This window comes from Acanthisitta chloris, unplaced genomic scaffold, assembly GCF_000695815.1.
Source record: "Acanthisitta chloris isolate BGI_N310 unplaced genomic scaffold, ASM69581v1 scaffold2998, whole genome shotgun sequence".
Lineage (NCBI taxonomy): Eukaryota > Metazoa > Chordata > Aves > Passeriformes > Acanthisittidae > Acanthisitta > Acanthisitta chloris.
This window is the reverse complement of record NW_008688529.1, coordinates 71,595-93,327: the sequence shown is the minus strand read 5'-3', so window position 1 is coordinate 93,327 and position 21,733 is coordinate 71,595. Positions and strand designations below refer to the sequence as shown.

Genomic DNA, 21,733 nt, shown 5'->3' with positions numbered 1-21,733 from the left:
AGGCAGAGGAGTCCTCAGAGAGAGGCATTGCAGTGCTGAGTGGGCACCACTCTTCCTGGCACTTCTCATGGCTAGCAGCACATGCAGGGTTGCCTGTGCTGTCCATTGCCCCCTCAGGGTGTTGGCGTAGAAAGCACATAATCACTGAATGATTATATGGGTGCTTTTATTGAAGAGCTTTGGGAGTCGGGGTACAGACCCAAATCTGACTCCGACATGGATTTGAACTGGATACATTTTTAGGCACCACTCTTCCTGGCACTTCTCATGGCTAGCAGCACATGCAGGGTTGCCTGTGCTGTCCATTGCCCCCTCAGGGTGTTGGCGTAGAAAGCACATAATCACTGAATGATTATATGGGTGCTTTTATTGAAGAGCTTTGGGAGTCGGGGTACAGACCCAAATCTGACTCCGACATGGATTTGAACTGGATACATTTTTATTCTCTTACATAACCATGGTATAATCATATGTTTTACTTTGCTTTGCTGTTGTTCTATTGATTTCATCCAATCATGATTCGAGTTCCCTTTCATCATTGTTATATTTCACCCAAGCATGAGTTCGAGCCCCCCTTCCATTATTGTTGTATTATTATCTATTATGCAGGTGGGTACGTACAGGTCGGTACCCAGGTGTACGTGCACAGGTACACATCGTTCTGCTAAGATAATGATCATTCTTGTCATTAAGGCCTACTTTAGCTACCTTGCCACTAAGGCCTACTTTAGCTACCATGATTTTAGAAACATTTTATCCCATGTTATCAATGGTATCCTGACAGGGAAACTCTGATTATTGCAGGCAGGAACATTAAATGACATAAGTTTTCATTAGTTCTGCTGCTCACAGAACATTTATTTGTTAGAGCTGGGTTGTTGTGTTTTTTTTTTAACTTTATGTGTGTTGACTGGAAGGTGGCAAGTGAAAGTGTGTATGATTTTGCCCAGTGTCCTTTTCCCTTTGGAAAAGAGAGCTCTTAGACCCTGCCAAAGCTTTTCCTGTAAAAGCTAATAGTAAACTGTCTGCTGGTCTCTTAACTGCAGTAATTTCAAATTCTGTAAAGTGGATTATCACACCCAAATGCGTTGGGTGTGATACATTAAGCTTCTCACCCTCTGTGCAGCTGTGCACCACTCCTCTAATGCTTACAGAGAAAGTACTGACTCAACTAGAAGTCAAGGAATTTTTTCTCACTCACTAATAATGAGGAAGCATGCTACGATTGAAAAAGGTAAAAAAACCCTTATGATAGAAAATACTTTCTTCATCTTAATTCAGTAATCTGAGATGAGAGCTGACCACAAAAATCTTGACTGTCTTCTCTGTGAGCAGTAGAAATAAATGTAAAAATAAATGTTTTCATAGCTGAACAAGATCAATAGGTACCTCTAAGAATTTCATTTGCCAGTTTTGTCTCACTGTGTATTTCCATATTTTCTAGCACTCTCCTACAACTGTACAAAAAACAAAATTATGCCATAATGTAAACAGTAAGACTTAAATTCCTCACCTGTTATATGCATCTTTGTGTCTTTTCCCAAACCATCGGCAAAATATCTGGCCTAAAACTCTCACAAAAAGAGGATGAGTTGTATTCAATTATGGGTCTTCAATCTCACTGTTCCATATTTAAGTCTTTTCAGTTGTATGATCCAATATCTGTCCTAAATTGTAAAAATCTGTATGTATAATTAGAAAAACAATAATAATTAAGTTTTGGATTCTTTTCTTTTATTTGTTTTTCTTCAGCTGTGCAAGGATCAGGTCTCATCTTTAGAACTGTTGAAGTTACTTTACATAAAGAAGGGAACACTTTCGGATTTGTAATAAGAGGTAAGTTATCATTGAGTTTGAAGTCTGTATTCTCTAAGTAAGCAAAAAGGCAATAAATTTTTATGTCACTAAGAAATATGTCAAGATTTATGGCATACAGTTTGTAAAATCAATCTATTACCATTTCCAAACCTTCATGTACTGCTTTTATGAACTGCTCGAATTTTTGTTTATGTCAGAACCTTAATTAATCAACTATTCCAAGAAAACATTACAAACTTCATTTCACGTAAGACCAGATTCTGCTACAACTGAAATCAGCAGCAAGATTGTAGTTCTTAAACAAGATTTTCATATATATAGTATTTGTATAAATGATATATGAAATCTGATTAATTCTGCTGGTAGTCTGAACTGTACAACTGAAGTAGTATTGCTGACTTAGAAAGCCGAAGAAAACATGCAGCTGTTAAACAGTATACCTCAATGATGAATTATTAGTTTCATCAGGGGAAACCTTTTTTATTTGTCTAATACATACATTCCTTAGTGGCCACTCATTACTCTGAGTATACATGAAGTGTGCATTTTTTTATTCTGTGCTGTAAGTGTTCACACTAAGATCAGATGTGCAGAGTAAATGTTCTAAGAAAAAAATGTACATTTATTACAAATCACACTGTAGAAATGTTTTTGAAAAATTCGTCTATACATAGAGTAAGTCAATTTTATTTAACACAAAATTGAGTGGAGGGTCATACTAATGGCTTGGCCATTTTTGGTCTTTCTAGTCCATCTGTAAAGGTACATGCTGCATGATTCTGCCCCTGTACTTGGCACTGGTGAGGCCACACCTTGAGTACTGTGTACAGTTCTGGGCCCCTCAGTTCAAGAAGGATATTGAGGTGCTGGAGCAGGTCCAGGGAAGAGCAACGAGGCTGGTGAAGGGACTCGAGCACAAGTGCTATGAGGAGAGGCTGAGGGAGCTGGGGGGGTTTAGCCTGGAGAAGAGGAGGCTCAGGGGAGACCTTATCGCCCTCTACAACTCCCTGAAAGGAGGTTGTAGTCAGGTGGGGGTTGGTCTCTTCTCCCAGGCAATCAGCAGGAGGACAAGAGGGCACAGACTCAAGCTCTGCCAGGGGAGGGTTAGGTTGGATATTAGGAAGAGATTTTTGACAGAGAGATTCATCAGGCATTGGAATGGGCTGCCCAGGGAGGTGGGGGATTCACCATCCCTGGGGGTTTTCAAGCTGAGACTGGATGTGGCACTTAGTGCCATGGTCTAGTAACAATGGTAGGGGTGGACTTGATTGTCTTTGAGGTCTCTTCCAACCAGGTTGATTCTATAATTCTGTGAAGATTCTGGTTTCTCTTTTGGAAATGAGCTTTCATAAAAAGCATAAAATGAAGGTGTACTTTCTCTCCCTCCCTTTCTAGGTGGAGCACACGATGACAGAAATAAATCTCGTCCTGTTGTAATAACATGTGTTAGACCTGGAGGGCCTGCTGACAGGTACAATTCATCTTTCTCTGGAGTACATGTAAAAGAGAAATGGAGAAAGGTGACTTATTTAGGACAGATGTGAAGATTTGGAGTGAAATAGGTGGATTCAAACCTGATCCTTTGAAATTTGTGGTTTAGCATTTAATAACAATAATAGTAGAAAAAAATGTCAATAGTAAAAAAACAAAAGACAACACCAAAAACCATTAATGGGCAGCCACAGAGGCTGAGTATGTCATGGTGTATGTGAACTTTAATTTAGAAACATGCACATGTCAGACTTTCCCATTAAACACTTTGAAAAATTAACCTAAAATAGTTAAAACCATTTCCTGCAATAGGTCAGAGCACATTTTTTGCATCCTTCAGACAAGTGGTGTTTCTCTTTATTTTGCTAGTCTAACACCAAAGCCTTCTCATCTTGCACTTCAGAATAATACTGTCATGTGTTTGAGTGTTGTTGTATTACTCCGTTAAGATATTTCTACATATTTGCATATGAGTTCACACATAACTTCATCTGGACAACTTCTGAGTACAGATTTATGATTTGACCATATTTGTATGTAATACCATTAGATATAGATATATAAAGAAAGAATATTCCTTTTATTTCTATGCACAAATTATATTTTCAAAAGTGGCATATGTGTCCTTAAATCATTAAAGAAAATCAAAGAGCAGTTTCTTTAAAGCAGCCTGATTTTCTGTAGCCTATGTTGACATTTTTGACCTTGGAAACATGAATTGAGAAGAAAATGTTTCAAGAGAGATTTTCTCTTGTTCCCTTGCTTTCCCTTCTCCCTTATCCCCTTTTTTCCTTGTTTTTCTCCATAATTCTGAAGCTGACAATGTTAGTACTTCATTTTCTATTATAATTATAAATAAATGATGAGATATGCCTGGGAGACAGCGTACATTTAGAGCCTATTTTTAGGTAGGAAGAAAAGAAAAATGGAATTACCCAAGTAAGAGATATTTTTAAAGAAAATCAATAAATGGACATTCATATTTTTCTATCTGTTTCTGCACCCATGTGTTTGCACCTCATATTTGTTTTTAATAAAATACTGGAGGAGGAGGTGTTCGTGTATGCATGAAAAATGTTGTGTGGACAAGGCAGAAAGAAAGCATATGTTGGAGCAGAAGCTATTCATAGTTGCAATTTAATGTGACTTGATTATTTCACTATGTGGTAAGCTGTTTTCCAGTCACTAACTTTCCAATTAAAGCAATTTCCTTTCCACTGCACCCTCTGAATGTTCTTGCCATCAAAGTCAATGTTAAGTGTTAAGGCAAGAGGGGTGGATGTCAGGGAGGGTGGGAGAGAATCACTTTGAATAAAAATGGTATTATCTCCAAATCAATTTATGTTAATAATGATCATTCCTTTAATCTCCCTTCAGAGAGGGCACAATCAAACCTGGGGACAGGCTGCTGAGTGTTGATGGGATCCGACTGCTGGGAACAACACATGCTGAAGCCATGAGTATTCTCAAACAATGTGGACAGGAGGCAACTCTGCTGGTTGAATATGATGTCTCAGTGATGGGTAGGTTGAGAAGTGGGACTTTAGTTCTGAGAGCCATCTGTGATGTTTTGCTGCTTGTTTCTGATGAGTTCTTTTAGAAGTGATTGTGGCCTGTTACGCTCTTATTAGCACTGCTATTTCCTTATGCACCGTATCATTAATCTCGGGTTCATAAGGAGGTGAGCAGGATTTTACTGTAATTTAGCATTCTGACATTTTGTGGTTTGTAGAGTGAAACCATAGTGTGGATTCTAGCAAAGTAACTTTTCCAGTGACTAGTTTATAATAAAGGTTAATGAAGTGTAAGCATTTCTATGTCACATGAAAGAGGGGTATACTTGCTCTAACAAGAATTCTTTTGCCTTTTGCCAGTGCTGCTAGATGGCCGAAACATAATTAAAAAGTCACATAGAAAAGAACATGGAAGAGAAAATTTGTTAAGAAAGGCAGAGGTGGCAAATCATGGCTTGAAAAATGAGCTTGCACTTGATACAACTTTGATTGAACTCACTGAAAATATGGGAGGGTTTTTTTTGAAAGTCAAGTAGAGCAGACGACTTTTAACAAGAGATTTGGGATTCAGTTATTTCCATTTGTTTTGGAAGTTGTCATATCCCCTGAATTTTTTCAAGACACAGAAAATTCATCGCAGCAAGAAATAGAAATACTCACCAGTCAGACTGAAATATGTCTTCTCTGCTCAGAAATCTTTCTCTTCTTTTCCTCCTCAGTTCCACACTCAGGTTTCTATCCTAGTAGTAAAGCAGCCTCCTAGGGATTTATGAAATAGCACTGTCAAACTTCAAAGCCTTTGAAAAGATTGATACTGAAAAGGATAATGTCAGATATTTGTTTAGTCTGGAACAGCTCTCTGTATTCTTCTCTGAGACACAGATTTATTTTTTTCAACACAATGTATATCTCTGTTTACTTAACTATGAAGAATGAAGCAGCAGGTTTGTGTGGTGTCTGGCAGATCTGATGGACAGTCGTACAAGGTTCACATCCAGAAAGGTGGAGATAGCCCAGCATCTGGGCGGGAATCTCCCATGTTGGAAGTGGAAATGCAGGTGATCTTGTAACCTGACAAGAAATAGAATTTAGGTGTTTTAATTTGTTTCTTCTTTTTCTTTGGAAGATGGCGGATGTCCAAAGCCTTTCTATCATCACAGTTAAAACAAGATTCTTCATACTTCACTTTCTGTAAAAGTGAGATCTCACTGAAAAACAAACCCCTGGCTTTAGACAGATGAAGTTCCCAGCAAACTTTCATTTCAGAGAAGGGAAAGGAGGTGGTGGATTCACCATCCCTGGAGGTTTTCAAGATGAGACTGGATGTGGCACTTAGTACCATGGTCTAGTAACGACGGTAGGGTTGGACTTGATGATCTTTGAGGTCTTTTCCAACCAGGTTGATTCTATGATTCTATGATTCTTTGATTATTTACTTTAATACCCTCTCTTCTGTTAGTATATGGTTCTATCCTGTAAAGTAGCATTGTGTGTGTGGCCAGAACTGGAAAGAGCCATAAAATTCATTCTGAAAGCATGAAATTGGAACTTGGTTTGAAAAGGTTACACTAGATGATGAAAATAATCCTGAACTATTTTTCGGCTACAGTTCTGTAGTATGTAACTGACTTTTCTTACTCTGTAAGCATGAGCTGTTTCAAAGTTCCTGTATTTCTCAAAGTTTAGTTCCTTTGCCTGAAGTCTCCAAGAGGTCAGTTGGGAAGCTTGTACATTTTATTGTTTCTGGAACCTAGACAAGCTGGAGTAAAACAAGCATCAAGGGGTTATCTCCAAGGTAATTAAGTGTGTATATAATGTAGGAGATGTGACTATTCCTGTTGAGCTCTCTGGGTTACACTTGTACTTGCTTAAGTACATCCTAAAGAATCCTGCTCAGCTTGGTCCTAGAAAATAAACTTGCCAAATAGGTTCTTGGAAGAAATTTTGCTTTCTTTTTTTAACTCTGCTAAAAATGTTTCCAGGCTGGTGTGTGGAGTGTACTGCTGTGTAGTTTCAAAGAGACCTTGAAATAGTAGGAGTTTGGTGATACCAAGATAATCCCTAAAGAAAACAGGAAAACATAGTTTCTGAGAAAATATTTTATAACCTGATAAAAGTTACATTTGAAGTTGTGGGGGTTGCAATCTCCCAAATGTCTTTCTGTTTTCCAAAACACCTCTTCTGATCATGAAGCAGTGTGTTTGCTTATACTCCTTGTTGATTCTAGAGGAAGCTACTTACTTCCTTAATTTTGAGAGGCTTTGATAATGCAGCACTTCAGTGTTTGCAGAGGAAATGGATATGGGGGCTCACTCTACACACAGTTGTGTGGAAATAATCTTTGTGGGCTTGATCAGTTTTCTTTGCAATATGTACACCTGAAGTGTCCAACCTTTCTGGTCATGTGGATCACCTATTGTCATGTAGTGGTGGGAAAGGTCTGAATAATAGATCTCTCTGCCATATGATTACACCTGTGCCCCTTGTTTTCTGGAGCGGGAGAAGTAGAGACAGGGTGGTGACTAGCAGTTACTTGCTGCCACTGTCAAAATAATTTTGCAACCTGAATCTTTTCCACAGCAAATGGCAAATATTAATTCCAAACTATAAAGTTAGGTTGGTTGTTCTCACTGTTTGGCAGTGGTCAGGGTGAAGAATCTTAATGAGAGTGAGAAGTAGAATGCAATGCTAATAACAAACTGCAGAGATTCAAGGTGCCCCTGTCTAAAACAAGAAATAAAAGTTTATCACAGATTGAAGCTGAGCAGATGCAGTTTTCCTTCAGGTTTTTCAAAAATCTGCCATGCTGCCACTCTGTGTTCTCACTATAACTGGGGTTGCTTCTGCTTGAGTAATCTTCAATATTTACTCTGAAAAGGAGCATTCAGACAAGTTCAAAGGTGTTGACTACCTCAAGTCTAAATTCTGACCCATAACATTTTTGTGTAACTGTAGTTCATAAATTGCCGATGAGCTTTTGAGCAACCTACTTTTTAAGTCTTGGATGTTCCTGCTGGGGTAATCTTTGAATCTAGGATACTGTAGTTATTCAAAACTAATAGCCATTGCTAGGACTTTGGCACAAAAGTTTTTGATAGCTGTTTGCACGTGTGAGACACTCCTTCTTATTCTCTCATCTCTTCATTGGGTGTTTCTTAATTGACAGAATCACAGAATTTTAGGGGTTGGAATGGACCTTACAGATCATTTAGTACCAACACTCCCTGCCATGAGCAGGGACACCTCCCCACTAGACCAGGTTGCCCAAGGCCTTATCCAGCCTGGCTTTGAACAGTGCCCAGGGGCAGCCACCACTTCCCTGGGCAAACCTGTGCCAGTGTCTCACCACCCTTATAGTAAAAAACCTTTCTCTAATGTCTAACCTAAACTTCCCCTCCTTCGGTTTGAACCCATTACTCCTTGTCCTGTCATTGCAGTTCCTAACAAAGAGTCCCTCTCCGGCTGCTTTGTAGCCCCTTCAGATATTGGAAAGTTGCTACGAGGTCTCCACACAGTCTTCTCTTCTCCAGGCTGAGCAGCCCCAACTCTCTCAGCCTGTCTTCACAGGAGAGATGCTCCAGTCTTCTTATCAACTTTGTGGCCTCCTCTGGACTTGCTCCAACAGTTCCATGTCCTTCTTATGTTGAAGGCACCAGAACTGCACACAGTATTCCAGGTGGGGTCTCACGAGAGCAGAGTAGAGGGGACATGCACTAGTCTAGACTTGAACTGATGTTTCTGTTCTTTGTCTTTCACCCTGACAGTGTGAATGGTGTTTAAAAGTTGAAAGTGCTCTTGGTGATTTTCTGCAAAGGTTTCCTTTACTTATATAGTATGACCTCCTGACTACTGTGTTCTTTGACTTGGCAGAAATTTTCTGTTCTGCCCTTCTGGATTTGGTAGCCTTAGACCCCTTTCAGGGGCCTTTGGCTGTGGCGACTGCCTTGGCCTGCTTGTATGCAGGAGCCCCTTGCACTCCTTGGGGGAGGACATGGCCTCGGTGCCGCAGGGGCCGTGGACTTTGAAGCCTCCCTCCGACTCAATTCAAACCACTCTGTGGTCTTCAGGAATGAGGGAACACATTGCACATTCAAATTCCATATGTTTCTCTGACTTCTTTACCAGTTCTTGCACTTCCTTGGGCCAGAATAGATTTGCTGGAATGTGGCACCCTGTAAGTGTTCTCTGCAAAACAGACACAGTCAGCTTGTGTTTTAGTCCAGATCTATCAGAGTAACTCTAACATAGAACTGATCGATTTTAGCTAGAGCCGCACCCTATGTTTTCTGAACAAAATGCTTACCAATAGAACTTTCTAGAAAGGGGATGACTGATGCAGTCATTTGCTAATAAATCTTTAACAAACCTCATCCAAGCTGTTTGCCTCTTTTAAGTTAAAATTCATGAATTAACTAATGCTGTAACTGTCTTAGGGAGAGTACATTTAAAGAAATCTGCCTCACCCTTCAGAAATTCTGCCTGACAAGAAGAGCACTAGGGAGAGAAAACTTGCATAGTTTAAAGATCAGGTGAGGTAATCTGTGGTCTGGTGTAGACTTTCAGTGATTTGTGCAAGAAATAGAAAGGAAGAAAAAACTTGTGGGCTGCCCCTTAAGTTTCATAAAGCAGTATCACTCAAGTGTATGCAGCGTTGTGGAGACCCTTAAGAGCTATAGAACTTTACAAGCCCAAGGGAGCAGGAGCTTGAGAGACTCCCAAGGACAGACTCAAGATCCTCATAAGCCTCATAAATGTTGCAAGACCTTGAAAGTTGAAGGAAATTACAGCAAGCCTGTAGGATTCCACACTGCCTTTTTCTTTCTGTTTATTTATAAAATTAAAATTAACATTTCCTTTGTCTCTTATAAGTTTTTGTCAGAACAGATAGGTAGTGTAGTCTAGCATTTGACTGCAACTGCAGGACTCCTGGCTGTCACAGAGCCACAGACTTAGATCCCTTGAAATTCTAAATATGAATTAGTTGTTTAAACCTTTAAAAAACATTTCTCATGTTGCTTCAGAGACAGATGGAATGAAATTCATGTACAAAGCAAAGGTCATGATAGCTGTATTAGTTGAAACATTTCTTTAAATACTGCTGCTCAAACATACACAAATTATATTAGAAGACAATGTTCAAAGTCAAAATGTTGAGCATGCCAGGTGGGAAATGTCAGAATTGAGACTGTCTGCTCAGCCACTGTCCAGATAGGTCAGCATGCAGTACAGTCACAAGACCCCCCAGGAGAGATAACCTTTTTATGCAGCCATTCATTTTGAATTTTCTTTCTGTCTTCAGTATGTGGCCACAGGCTTATCAAAGGCACTGCCCAGATAGTTGTCGCAAGGCAAAGTTATTAATTTCCTGGTGTTTTTTTCCTGAGACCCTAATCCTGCCACAGTTTGAGCGCTTCAGGCAATATGCAGATCTCAAGGAGAAAACTTCAGTGTCTCAAGGTCATTCCAATTGTATTGGGTCTTTTTTATGGCAGAAGATGATACAGACACCTCTCTCTCCAGCAGTTCCAGGAATATCCACTCACAGATATGTCACTAGATAAACCACGTGGGATTTTTTGTAATTCTGGAGGCCAATGTGTGATTCACATTCACTGAACAGATATTTAAATCTACACACTATGGCACATTAGTCTCTCATCTTAGTGTGAAAGTTCCTTGTTTATCAAACACACCGTGTGTTCTGCTGTCAATGCCAGATGCCTGCATCAGGGACACTAGTATGAAGTGACAGTCAGGCGTAGATATATACAATAAATAAGTTCTCTCTTTGTAGTGCTAGCAAGCTATGCTAAGGCACAGGGAGAACAGGAAAGTGATTGGAGACAGCCAGCACGGTTTCACCAAGGGCAAGTCCTTCCTGGCCAACCTAGTGGCTTTCTGTGATGGAATGACTATGTCAGTGGACAAGGGAAGGGTTACAGATGTCCTTTATGTGGACTTCTGTAAAGCTTTTGACACAGTTGTCCTTTATGTGAACTTCTGTAAAGCCTTTGACACATTTCCCCACAACATTCTTCACTCTAAATCAGAGAGAGAGATAGGTTCAATGGGTGGATTGCTGTTAGATGAATAAGAAGTTGGTTGGACAGATGGATCCAAAGGGTGGTGGTCAACGGCCCAGAGCATGCGACCACAGGCTTTCAAAGATGTTGGCTGACAGCAGAGAACAACTGTAAAGATTCAGGATCCTATGTTCCTTCCTGTTTCATGCAAGCGTGATGCTTTTTTCCTCCGTTCTTTGTTCTTATCCTAGTTCCAAGCTGCACTACTGCCTTTTTTTCCTAGCTGCTGTTTGATTTTTCCCTTTCTTTACTGACCTAGTTTGGGGCTTCTTTTCTAGAAGATCCTAAATCCCCAACATGCTATTCCTTTTCCTTACAGCCCAGATTTTTCTTCTGCCTTTTGCCAAGTAAGGCTTAGGTAATTTTCTGACACATTTCCCTCACACTGCTGATTTCCCCTATAAAGGCCTTTTGCAGTTTTCATGCCTGTCCTTCTTTAGCGCTTTCTCCTATCCCTGTCTCTTAGCATATCATTCCCAAGTTTGTTGTACTGCAGCTTCTTTTCAGATCAATAACTCTTTCACCTCAGTTTCTCCCCTTCTTGCTCAAAGAGTCCTTCTCTCCCCTCCTCTTGGCTCTTCTCTTGATTTTCTGTGCCAGATCTGTTAGGTAGTGAAGACACATAGAGAACATGATTTTTCAATATAAAGCCTACAGAATTTTCAGGAGGGAGGGAGAGGAGAGGCATGGCAAACCAGTATGGCTTTCCCTAATGATGCTCTCAGACACAGATGACCTGTTTCAGCTAAAATAACTAAGGGGCGAGAAAAGCTTCTAAGCCTGAGAGAGGTAACCATCTTAAGAAAAAAATCACACCAAATATTTGAACTGTGGCCAAATTGTAAGTTGCAAGCAGTTAAAAGCAAGATGTTTTAATGAGAACAGTCTATGATTTCCATGATTCCCAAAGTATATTTGCCCTATAGAATTTTTTTTACTTTCTTTTCTCTGCCTGATTCTGATTTGCTGTTGCAGTTTAATAGCCATGTTGTTAGTAGGTGATTACAGAAGGGAGGAATTGTCATGTTTTACAAGGATTTAATAAATCTTACAGGTATTTCTTTCTTTACAAACTTCTTGATCATCCCTAAAGAGAACCATGTAAGTTACAGATTACTCTATCAGATCCAATTAAAATTTCTCTCAAGTGCTTTTGAAACTATGACCCCGTTAAAAACAACCTAAGAAACACTGCTTTGTATGGGAGAAAAAAAACTGTAAAGGTGAAATGTGATGTCCCTGAAACAGCAAACTAAAGATACATTTTAATTGCCATAAATAACTAGGAAGGGGGAGAGGGGTATTATCTTCCAAGTTTCATTCTGTGTATGAAAATATTCTGGTTTACTTTCTGAGTACTGAGAGTAATGAACAAATTTGTCTTCAAAGACCTGTCAGGAGGGTGAAGCTTATACTTATGTGCAGTTAGTCTAAATAATGTACAATTAAAATAAATCAGTCTGAAATATTTAAAGAATTTCATTGTGGGCATTTATTAAAGAAATGCCTCCCTAATATGTCCTTCTGTCTCCTTATAAAGCACATGGTCTCATTTTAGATGCTAATTCAAGGGTTTGGATCCTCAAATGGAAGCAGCCTCTACCTATTAAAATATGCTATTGTGCTTCTTTTTATAAGTAATTAAAGACAAATGATAGAAGGAGGAGATTGCTGTAGTAATTTCTCCTGTCCACCATCTAGGCTTCAAGCAAGCAGAGGGAAGGAGCAAATAACCCTCACAGATACTTAGTAAAAGATGATAAAAAAGGATTGATCCAATCTTTCCACTCTGCATGAAGGACATCCAGATGTGTCATGAAATGCAGCATGAAAGGGAATTCCCATCTCTGTTACATTCTCATACCTCTGGTCAGCTGGAAGTTGGTCAGTAAGTTGGCTTATCTGTTACTTAGCACGTTGGTCAACATAGACTTACAAGGATAATGAAGTATCATAACTTGCGCTGGTCTGAAAAAAAAGTTGAGTATGTTGCTGAAGTACAGAGCGCAGGGGTGAAAGTTTACAAAGATGGTAATAATTAAACTTTGAGGATATTAAAGGATCTTTTGCATGTGCCTTGTGATTCAGTGCAAGAGAAACTCTGTAATCAGAAAAAATCCAATTTAAAAAAATACTGCCCCAGATTTAGTTTAGTGCCACTGCACTCATCCAAGAGCCTAAGGAATGAAGGCCAGATCTGATTTTCTTTATATTAGAGAGAACTTGGGCTGTAACTCCAGAACCTGTCTCTAAAACAGTCCATCTCTAACAGCAGAATAACAGCAGAAAAGGCTCCATTCCTGCCTCCATTCCAGGGAGAGAAAACAACCAAATGTCTCCCAACACTTTCCCTGAGGGAGACTTTTAAAAAATCTGGAACTGGACTACTCCATGCTCTTGGCTTCTTTTCATGGCTATGAGACACCCAGACTGTGCCTGACAGGCGAGATCAGGAGAGAAAACCCAAGAATCCCTCAGGTCATTTCCTTGAACACCTGTACCAGGCATAAACTAAGGTTGAATTGGGATGCAATGGGCAGATTTTTATCCCTTTACACTAAGGTTAATGGTTCATTAATCATTTTACAGAACATTTATGCTGAAAAGGGTTGGGTTTTAAAGTATGAATGTTTTTAGGGATTTTGCCTAAATATGAACTGTCTCGATTAATCATTTGCTAGTGCAAAACTGGTGAAAATGCAATCTGAAGCAGATCCTGTGAGACTGCACCATATAGTATTCAGCATGTGGAAGGTGTGTATTGCTCAGAGAAGGCAGTACCAGGGTCTGTGAGCTGGAAATGTAGGTAGGGACAAAAATCAACATCTAAGCTGAATGGGTTTATCTTGAAATCAATATAGTTACTCAAAGATAATAGCACCAGTGCCACATCTTACAAGATGATCTTGTTACATAGAATTATACTTCCAGTGGTGTTGATCAGCTGTACAGTGAGTGAAATGTTTTGTTCTCTGTGCATTTGCTGTTCAAACCACATTCCTATACAGTAATTTTAAACACACATAATAACCTGTCTTTGTATCTTTTTCCTGAACGTGTGTTTTCCACTCTTTGTTCATTCAAAGAGATCATTTCATAGCCTATGCATTCAGTATTTATCAGAGTGGTTTGGGGAAGGAGTGCTGATTAAAATTGTTCTGTGTTTTAGCTTATGTTCCGCAAAAATATAATGAATTTTTTCTTTTTTTAATCAATTTGTTGGTGATTTATACTTGTGCTGTTTGATCTTCTGTGAGTCCCACAATTTTCATTTGTAAGGAAGCTGGTCAGAATATTCTGACAGCTATTTTTGATTGGTCCTGTTGTTATTTCAATGTAGATGCTGGAGAAACCTAGCAAAATTATGTTTCAGTGATAATTGAACTTGCATTCAAAGTAAACTGAAGGCAAGCACTGATTGCAGGTTTCGTTTAAATCATACCTGTTTTCTTCTTGGGGGAGGAGAGGAAGGTGGCAGTGATTTTATGAAGAATGCTTACCGCTTTCGTCTTTAATTTCAATCCTGACACTAGCAGAAAACTCATGGCCCACTGCAGCCAAAAAAAGAGTGCTGAGCTTTCCTGAAGAGATGAGTAATGAAGGATATGACAGTTTCACAAGGTTACAGGTAAAGCTGTGGCAAGCTGAGGTTTCTTCCTTCCCCATATGCACCTCCAGACATTTCATTCCCGGCTGATAAAATTGCACTTTTATGTGCAGAACCCACACCAGTATAAAAGCCCTCTTTCTTGGAAGTGAGTCAAGTCATGTGGTGATCCAGGCCCTTAGGTTACCTGTATGAAATTGAAAGCAGAGTAGGGAGTCAGAAGCAATGAGGCTCTGGGGAGAAAAGAGATAGACAAGGGGGGGAACAGAGATAGGGATGCTAATGAGAATAAAAGGGCTTTTTAGGGTAGGGTTGGTAGTTTATACCAACAAAAATGTGTTCTGCCAGCATAGAAGTTTAATTTAAGCACAATGTTTTATTTTGTTGCCAGCATTAAGATTGGGGATTCTACAAGCCAACTCCAGTCTGAAGTGTACAAAAGACCTGTACTACAAGGACCTAGCTGGCACAGATTACTTTAAAATTGTGCTGTTTAAATACACCCAGATAGCATGCATGCCTTTCCTGTCTGCTAATGAAAAGAGAACACACCAGGCCCATTTTCTCTTCACGCCTTTGCTAAGATACTTCTCTTCCAGTACTCTAGCATTAGCATGGGAACAGGGTGTACATGCATGGAATCCTCACTTTTGTAATAAGTTTTATAGGTCATCTCACTTTGGATCTAGATCACAACAAGTCTCTGCCCTTGAACATGCCAGAGAAGCTGTTAGATGGACAGCCACCATGCATTTTGTTTTGTTTTCTTTTTGGCTTTCGCATAACAGACAAGATTTCAAATGTTAACATTTGATGTTATGATTCATGGCATTGCATTGGTACTGCTGGTCTGTCTCAGTACATCCTGCCATTCTTTAGTTGGACGTGAAATGTGGGAGAAGCATCAGCTGCTGCATTTAAACTAGAAAACAGCTGCAAAGGAAAAACAAACAAGAAAGGATGTGTCCTTTCTGTGCTTCTTTATAACCTCCCTTGCTGCAGGAATGGCTTTTTTCAGACTTCTGTAAATGGACTCAGGGTTAAACCCATGATGGTGAAAACTTCAGCAGTTTACACTGAGGTCTTTCTTGTGACCATCTTCCACCTTCCCCCAGGTAACTGCCTAAGCCTGCTTTTCGTATTTTTTAAGCACTTTCAGACAAAATTGTTCTGCCATTTCCAGGAATGAATTTAGAGAAAGTTGTTTTGCCTATGATGAGAAAGTTGGAGAAACTTTACCTTGTGATGCCTTTTTGAAGCACTGGAAGACAGACGTGCAGTTTAGTAGGTACTGATTGAGAGAGAGAAAGCTTTTTTCAAGAAAGTCTCTTCTAGTTATCCCAGTAAAAGTCCACCCAAACTTAGCTACATTTGGAAGTTTTTGAAAGGATGGAGCTCAGTGTGCTCAGGTGAAGTAGCATTTTGTGTTGACTTTTCCAAAAGATTTTGTGTATACTGAGGAAAGTTTTTTTCTTATCTTTGAAAAGTTCCTTTCAGTTCAGCTCCTCGGGGATGGGAAATGCAAGAATTAAAGATGTCCATGCAGCCTTACTCAGATGCCTTGGAGTATATGTTATAGATTTTAATTGGAATGATTGCATACATTTTACATTCATCAGTCACCTGCTGTGTAGTACTAAGTGATCTGAAAAACAGTTGACTGATGGAAATGTTCTAAACAAAATCTTATCTCATCTTGATGTAGAAGCCTAAACTGGGCGAGGTGAAGCACATTTAAATGCCAGTTTTCTTGGATGGTTGTAGAGGGTGTTTAGGCTCAGGTATAGCTACTTCAGGTCTGCTCTACAGATACTTGCATTTTGGTGCAGTGAACCCCAGCATAGGTGTTGCAAGTCATCCTCTCTAGGCAAATGGATGCCTTCATTTCTTTGATGCTCATTTGTTTATCTAGACAGTGGAGAAAACACCATGCTTTTGCTCTACAGGATGGCTATAAGACAAAATGATTAATAAACATGTGTTGTAAGGAGTGTTCAGAGGCTGCAGCCTACAATAGCTCTCTTCTGCCACATATGCTCAGAGAAGACTGAGAACACTGTTTAGTAATTAAGGCACGAGCGTGGGTAAAAGATGGAGACGTGTTGCTACTCATTGAATAGTCACTGTCCTACCTTCCGAATGAGGGTCTTGAAGAAGGAAGTATATTTGCTTATTTAATTAAAGAAGGGAGATAAGTATATCTAGGCAGTACTCATTCTGGGATCATTAAGCTGGAAGTGCTTTGTGCCCACATGATGACCGTAATATTTGCCTTTTAATGTCATTCTGTTTGTAAACAGGCACTTCTGAGCTTTATTGATGTACAAGTATTTTTATGTTGATTTATATTGATGTTCTGTAGATTTTAATCAACTTCTCATTTGGGTTTTTTGCATAAGCACAGGCTTTCTATTACGGTCAACTCAGCAGTGTTGTATGTCATCTTCTGTGCACTGTGACCTCTAGATAAATTTGGATGGATTTTACTGGTTAAAACAAGCAAACAAACAAAACCAAACGAAACCAAAAAACAGACCAAAAAGAAACACGGATATAAAGGCTTTTCACAGTTTCTTTACACAAATTCAGTAATTACTGAATTACAAATATGAGCACTGGAAGATCTTCAAAATGAAAAGAGTCATCAGACAGGGGCATGAAAGAGGACTTGGAGTCCCTTTGAGCCTGGCAGCAGGAGCTGCTCTGGCAGGAGGTAAACTGTTTGTCCTGCAGCAAAGGAGGAGCCGCATGGGAACCTTGCCAAAGGTGACCCTGGCAGCAAGCTGGCAGGCTGTCTGCTGAGGAAGCAGATAATAGAATGCCCTTCTCATTGCTGTGACTCTTAACAGTTATGGGACACTTGGGTTTCTAGAGCTTATTGCTTAATTGGGATTTTGGGAGAAGAAATGTGGGGAATTGGTTTTGCTGGATATGTAAGCTGCAGAGAACAGGGATGTAGAAACTTTCTTTTACTTTAAATGTGCAAATACTCCCAATAGTACTGTTTCTGTATTGCTTGGAACAAGCACTGGCAAGGGAAAGCTGGAAATATATAAGCAACAGGTAAGCAATCCTGGATTATTTTTGCAATGAGGATCAAAGAGCTTATGTTTAGAACTGTGGCTGCTGTGTTGGATTTGAGGGCAATTTACCTAAATTACTTTCTCTCTTTCCTTGAAACATGTTTGCTGAACTGCTGCTCAGGCAGTACCAATGTGGAAAGAGAGGGCAGTTAAGAAACTTGTTTCTTGACTCATTCTACCAAAGGTTTATTTAATGAGTAGTTGGCATTGAATGGCAAAATAACCTGTGCAACCCCTAAGAACTGCACAACTCTCACTTCTCCTCTCAGTGTATAAACTTCGGGGTCAGATCTCAACCTTCTGCATCGTAGCATTTTATACTGTGCCTGTGCCAATGCACCAATTATTTATAAGACAGCTGTGCTAGGACACAGATTGTTGAAAAGAGACCAAAGTTTCTGAGGGAAAAATGTGGTACTGATAACACACATGTGTAGGATCAGAGATTCATATTGTCTGTTAAGGACAGCAGTGTAGAGTTTAATTTTTCTTTTCTTCTGGTTCATACTCACCTAATAGGCTTTGCAGAGGAGTCTGGATCTCCTGCCTGTTCAACCAAACCGGGTCCGTTGATGTCCATGATATCAGAAGCACACCCAAAGTCAGCTTTCCAAGGCAGAGACTGCAATTAGCTTGTGTGCAGAGGTCACTAACACATGCAAATAATAAGTAACTGCAAATGTATGAGACAGTATAGCTCAGTACAGAGGATCACTGAGCAAGGTCTAGTCATGCACCTCTTGTACAACAAGCAACCCAGCTGTATAGGAATGGGGTTGCGCTTGGGTCAGTCATCCTGTTGACAAGCAGGATTGTCTGCCACAGGTCAGGTATCTCACTTGTGTGGCTCTGCTGCTTCCAGGGCCTTAGCTCCAACTGCTGTGGCATGGAGCCAGGGACAGCTCAGGTATCTCACCAACACAGCATTGACATATCCTTATTTGCCTTAACTGTTCCACGTGCGGGTTAGCTCTCTTATCGAGGTGTCCAAACTGTCCATGGCACACCTTTGCTCTGAAGCTTTTGGGATTATCTGAGATGTTGTTGTCCTGGCAGAGCCCTGAACAGATGGGAACTGTCAGCTCAACACAAAGTTTGGGTGTTTGCAGTGTTTGTTCCCATCTGTGAAGTGACAGCAGTGAGGGACTTTGTGCTCTGTAGGCTTTTGAAGAAAATCCAGTCCCATTCTAATTATTATCGTTCCCATTAGATGGAAACTTAGGGTCATTGTGGCAAGTAGACATAATTGATGGGTACTGCAGCTCTTTATATTATCTACAGTGTGTACTTATGGGCATGCTTTCTTTTGAGGTTGGCAGCTGTAAAATTTGACACACCAGCGGTATCTTAGTTTGCAGGCAGAAATGCAGATTGTGTTTTCCTTATTTGTTCTATTTGTTGTGGTTAGTCAGGTAGAGAATCATGCAAGAGTTGGAGTGTTTAGAAGAAATCAGAGTTCTTGTGTATTTTATTTCCTGTTCTACTTGTCAGAAAAAAAAATCAATTTGAGAAGTTCTATTGTACAAATGTATCTGTCTATCAGGTTTCCCAGAGAAGCTGTGGATGCCCTATCACTGGAAGTGTTCAAGGCCATGGATGGGGCTCTGAGCAATCTGGTCTAGTGGAAAGTGTTCCTGCCTGTGGTGGCGGATGTTGGAACTAGGTGATCTTTAAGGTCCTTTCCAACCCAAACCATTCTGTGATTCCATGGCTCTTCGATTTTATCTATGCATTATGCAATAGAGAAAACAGTGTTTTGTATTGCAGGCTCTCAGCAGAGGAGTTTGCATGTTGTTTGCACCATTTTCTGGGTCTGTCTCATTTTGGAAGATGGTTTTTTAAAGTAATTATTTGTGAGTTCCATTCCTGGAATGAAATGCAGGCAGAATTCCATTGCTGCTGATTTCTGCAAACATTCCACAATCAATCTAATGCTATGTAGTGTTTCAGGGCAGTTTTCAGACACCATCCTTCAATAGAAAGGTGGTGTTTGAGGCTCAGGTTGCCAAACTAACCATAAAGTTACACTTATAGGCTCCCAAGTTCTGAAACCATCTGCTGCCATCAAAGCAGAGACTGGAGTTCTACACAGTTCTTTAAGTGCCACCTGAATTTTATGTGTGGTATTCATTTTCAAGGTAAGAAAGGAAGGAAATTGCAGAGCCTGGGCTTATTTAAAATGTATTCAGACTAGCCTCAAAGAGGCAGATCCAGGATCATCTGTACAGGCTTCGTCTACCATGTCCCCTTTGTGTTGTAAATTGTGCAATAGACAAATCGTGTTTTAGATTACCAGGGCACATGACAAGAAAGATACAGATAAATGAAGAGATTGGCATTTAATATTACTTTTGAGCAGGGAAGTAAAAATGAATGGTGTCTGAGCATGAAACAGAGTTAGTAGAAGGAAGCAGCATCCCAAGAATTGGGGAAAGTATTTTGAGGAAAAGAGGCTTAGGCAGGTTTTTGTGGTCTGAACATGAGAGAAAGTCCCAAATGGATTTTGAGAACATCCACACCCACACTGGTGTGAGCACTTTGAAGGCAGGTATGATTCTTCAACTGGTTAGCAGCATTTCTTAGCTGAGAAGGATGATGGGGCTATGGTTGCAAAGTATGAAATTAGCTAAAGGCAGCTCCTAAGCTTTTGATTTGAAGAACTTGGCAGAATTAAAAGCATATAAATGAACTGCAGGAATGAGGTGATGAGAAAAATGGAAAGACTTATGAAAATGGAAAGACAGTTGATAAGAATATTAAATTACTTGTGTATAAGGAAGGAGATAGGCAGCACATTCATTTGGGGAATAATGTCTCCATTTTCCATTCTGAGGTTGAGAGGTCCCTCTGATTTCACTATCACTCATTCTGCTGGCATCTTCTCAGAATTATTCCTATTTATCATTTTTGAAATCTGGTTATTCTAAAGGTGAGAGGGTATAAAATGCCATGGGTAGCTTTGTTTCCTTAGCAGCAATTTTATGGTTTTTTTTTTCTGTGAACTCTGTGATCTTTCAGTTAATAGCCCAGCAGCTCCAGTACTTTGCTGTTACTGGCAATAAGGGAAAATACACTGGTTTGTATTTTTTTGTATTGTTTTTGCCCCTCTAGTTCTAGCTCAGCTTTGTAAAATTAGAACAGCTGTTGATCACTCTACAGCTTGCCTGAAACACACAATACTCCATAATCAAGGGAACATAAGGAGCACACATATTTTATTGTAGGTTATAAGTTGGACCTTGGAGACTGCCACTGGCCCTTTGAACAAGAACAATATTTAATTTTTAAATGGTTGTTTTATTATTAAAGAAATTGCCGTCCTCTATCCCCAAATATTGCTTTCAATATATAATGCCAGCTCATGCCATTTCATAGAATGATAGAATGGTTTGAGTTGGAAGAAACCTTAAACATCATCTAATTCTAACCCTTCTGCCATGGGTGGGGATGCCCCCACAGGGGCCATTGAACCTGGCCTTGAACACTTCAAGGACTGGGGCATCCACAGCTTCTCTAGGCAGCCTGTACCTGTGCCTCACCTCATTCCTCTGAGTGAGGAATCTCTTCCTAACACCTAAACTAAATCTCCCCTCTTTTAATTTAAAACTGTTTCCTCTTGTCCTATCACTATCTGCCCATGTAAAAAGTCACTCTCTGTCTTTTTTATGTTTCCTTTAACTACTGAAAGGCCACAATGAGATCTTCCCAGAGCTTTCTCTTCCCCAGGCTGAACAGTCCCAGTTCTCTGAACCTGTCCTCACAGGAGAGATGCTTGAGCCCTTGGAGCATCTTCATGGGTCCTACTCTGGACCCACTCCAACACGTTCGCAGCTTTCTTAGCTTTTCAGAAATCCTTTTTAGAACTTGCTAGCTGTCATTGAGTCTCTTTTCCCATAAGATCTGAGATGAATAAAAGGTTACTCTGCTAAATGAAGTGTGAACAAAGCCAGGGTGCAAACATTATGCGTATTAGTAGAACAGAATACCAAAGCCAGTACTGTGCATCAGTGCCCTGTGTGTGGTTCATTTATGACCTTTACAGTCATAAAAGTATGAGGAATCAAATAATATTACTGTGAATGAGTGATAATGGTGCTACCCAGCTGTAGGGCATCTTGAATGTTGTTCCTGTGCCCT

General features: G+C 39.9%; 1 protein-coding gene across 1 annotated transcript in view; it reads left to right on the top strand.

Moving 5' to 3' along the window:
- GRIP1 (glutamate receptor interacting protein 1) overlaps positions 1-21,733 on the top strand; it is a gene marked incomplete at its 5' end in the record, with an annotated part of 104,314 nt that overhangs the window by 27,118 nt on the left and 55,463 nt on the right. The window contains 3 exons of the mRNA XM_009081039.1: positions 1,753-1,836; positions 3,214-3,289; positions 4,687-4,832. Of these exons, the coding sequence (XP_009079287.1) occupies positions 1,753-1,836; positions 3,214-3,289; positions 4,687-4,832 (306 nt within the window). The remainder of the gene's footprint in view (positions 1-1,752; positions 1,837-3,213; positions 3,290-4,686; positions 4,833-21,733) is intronic.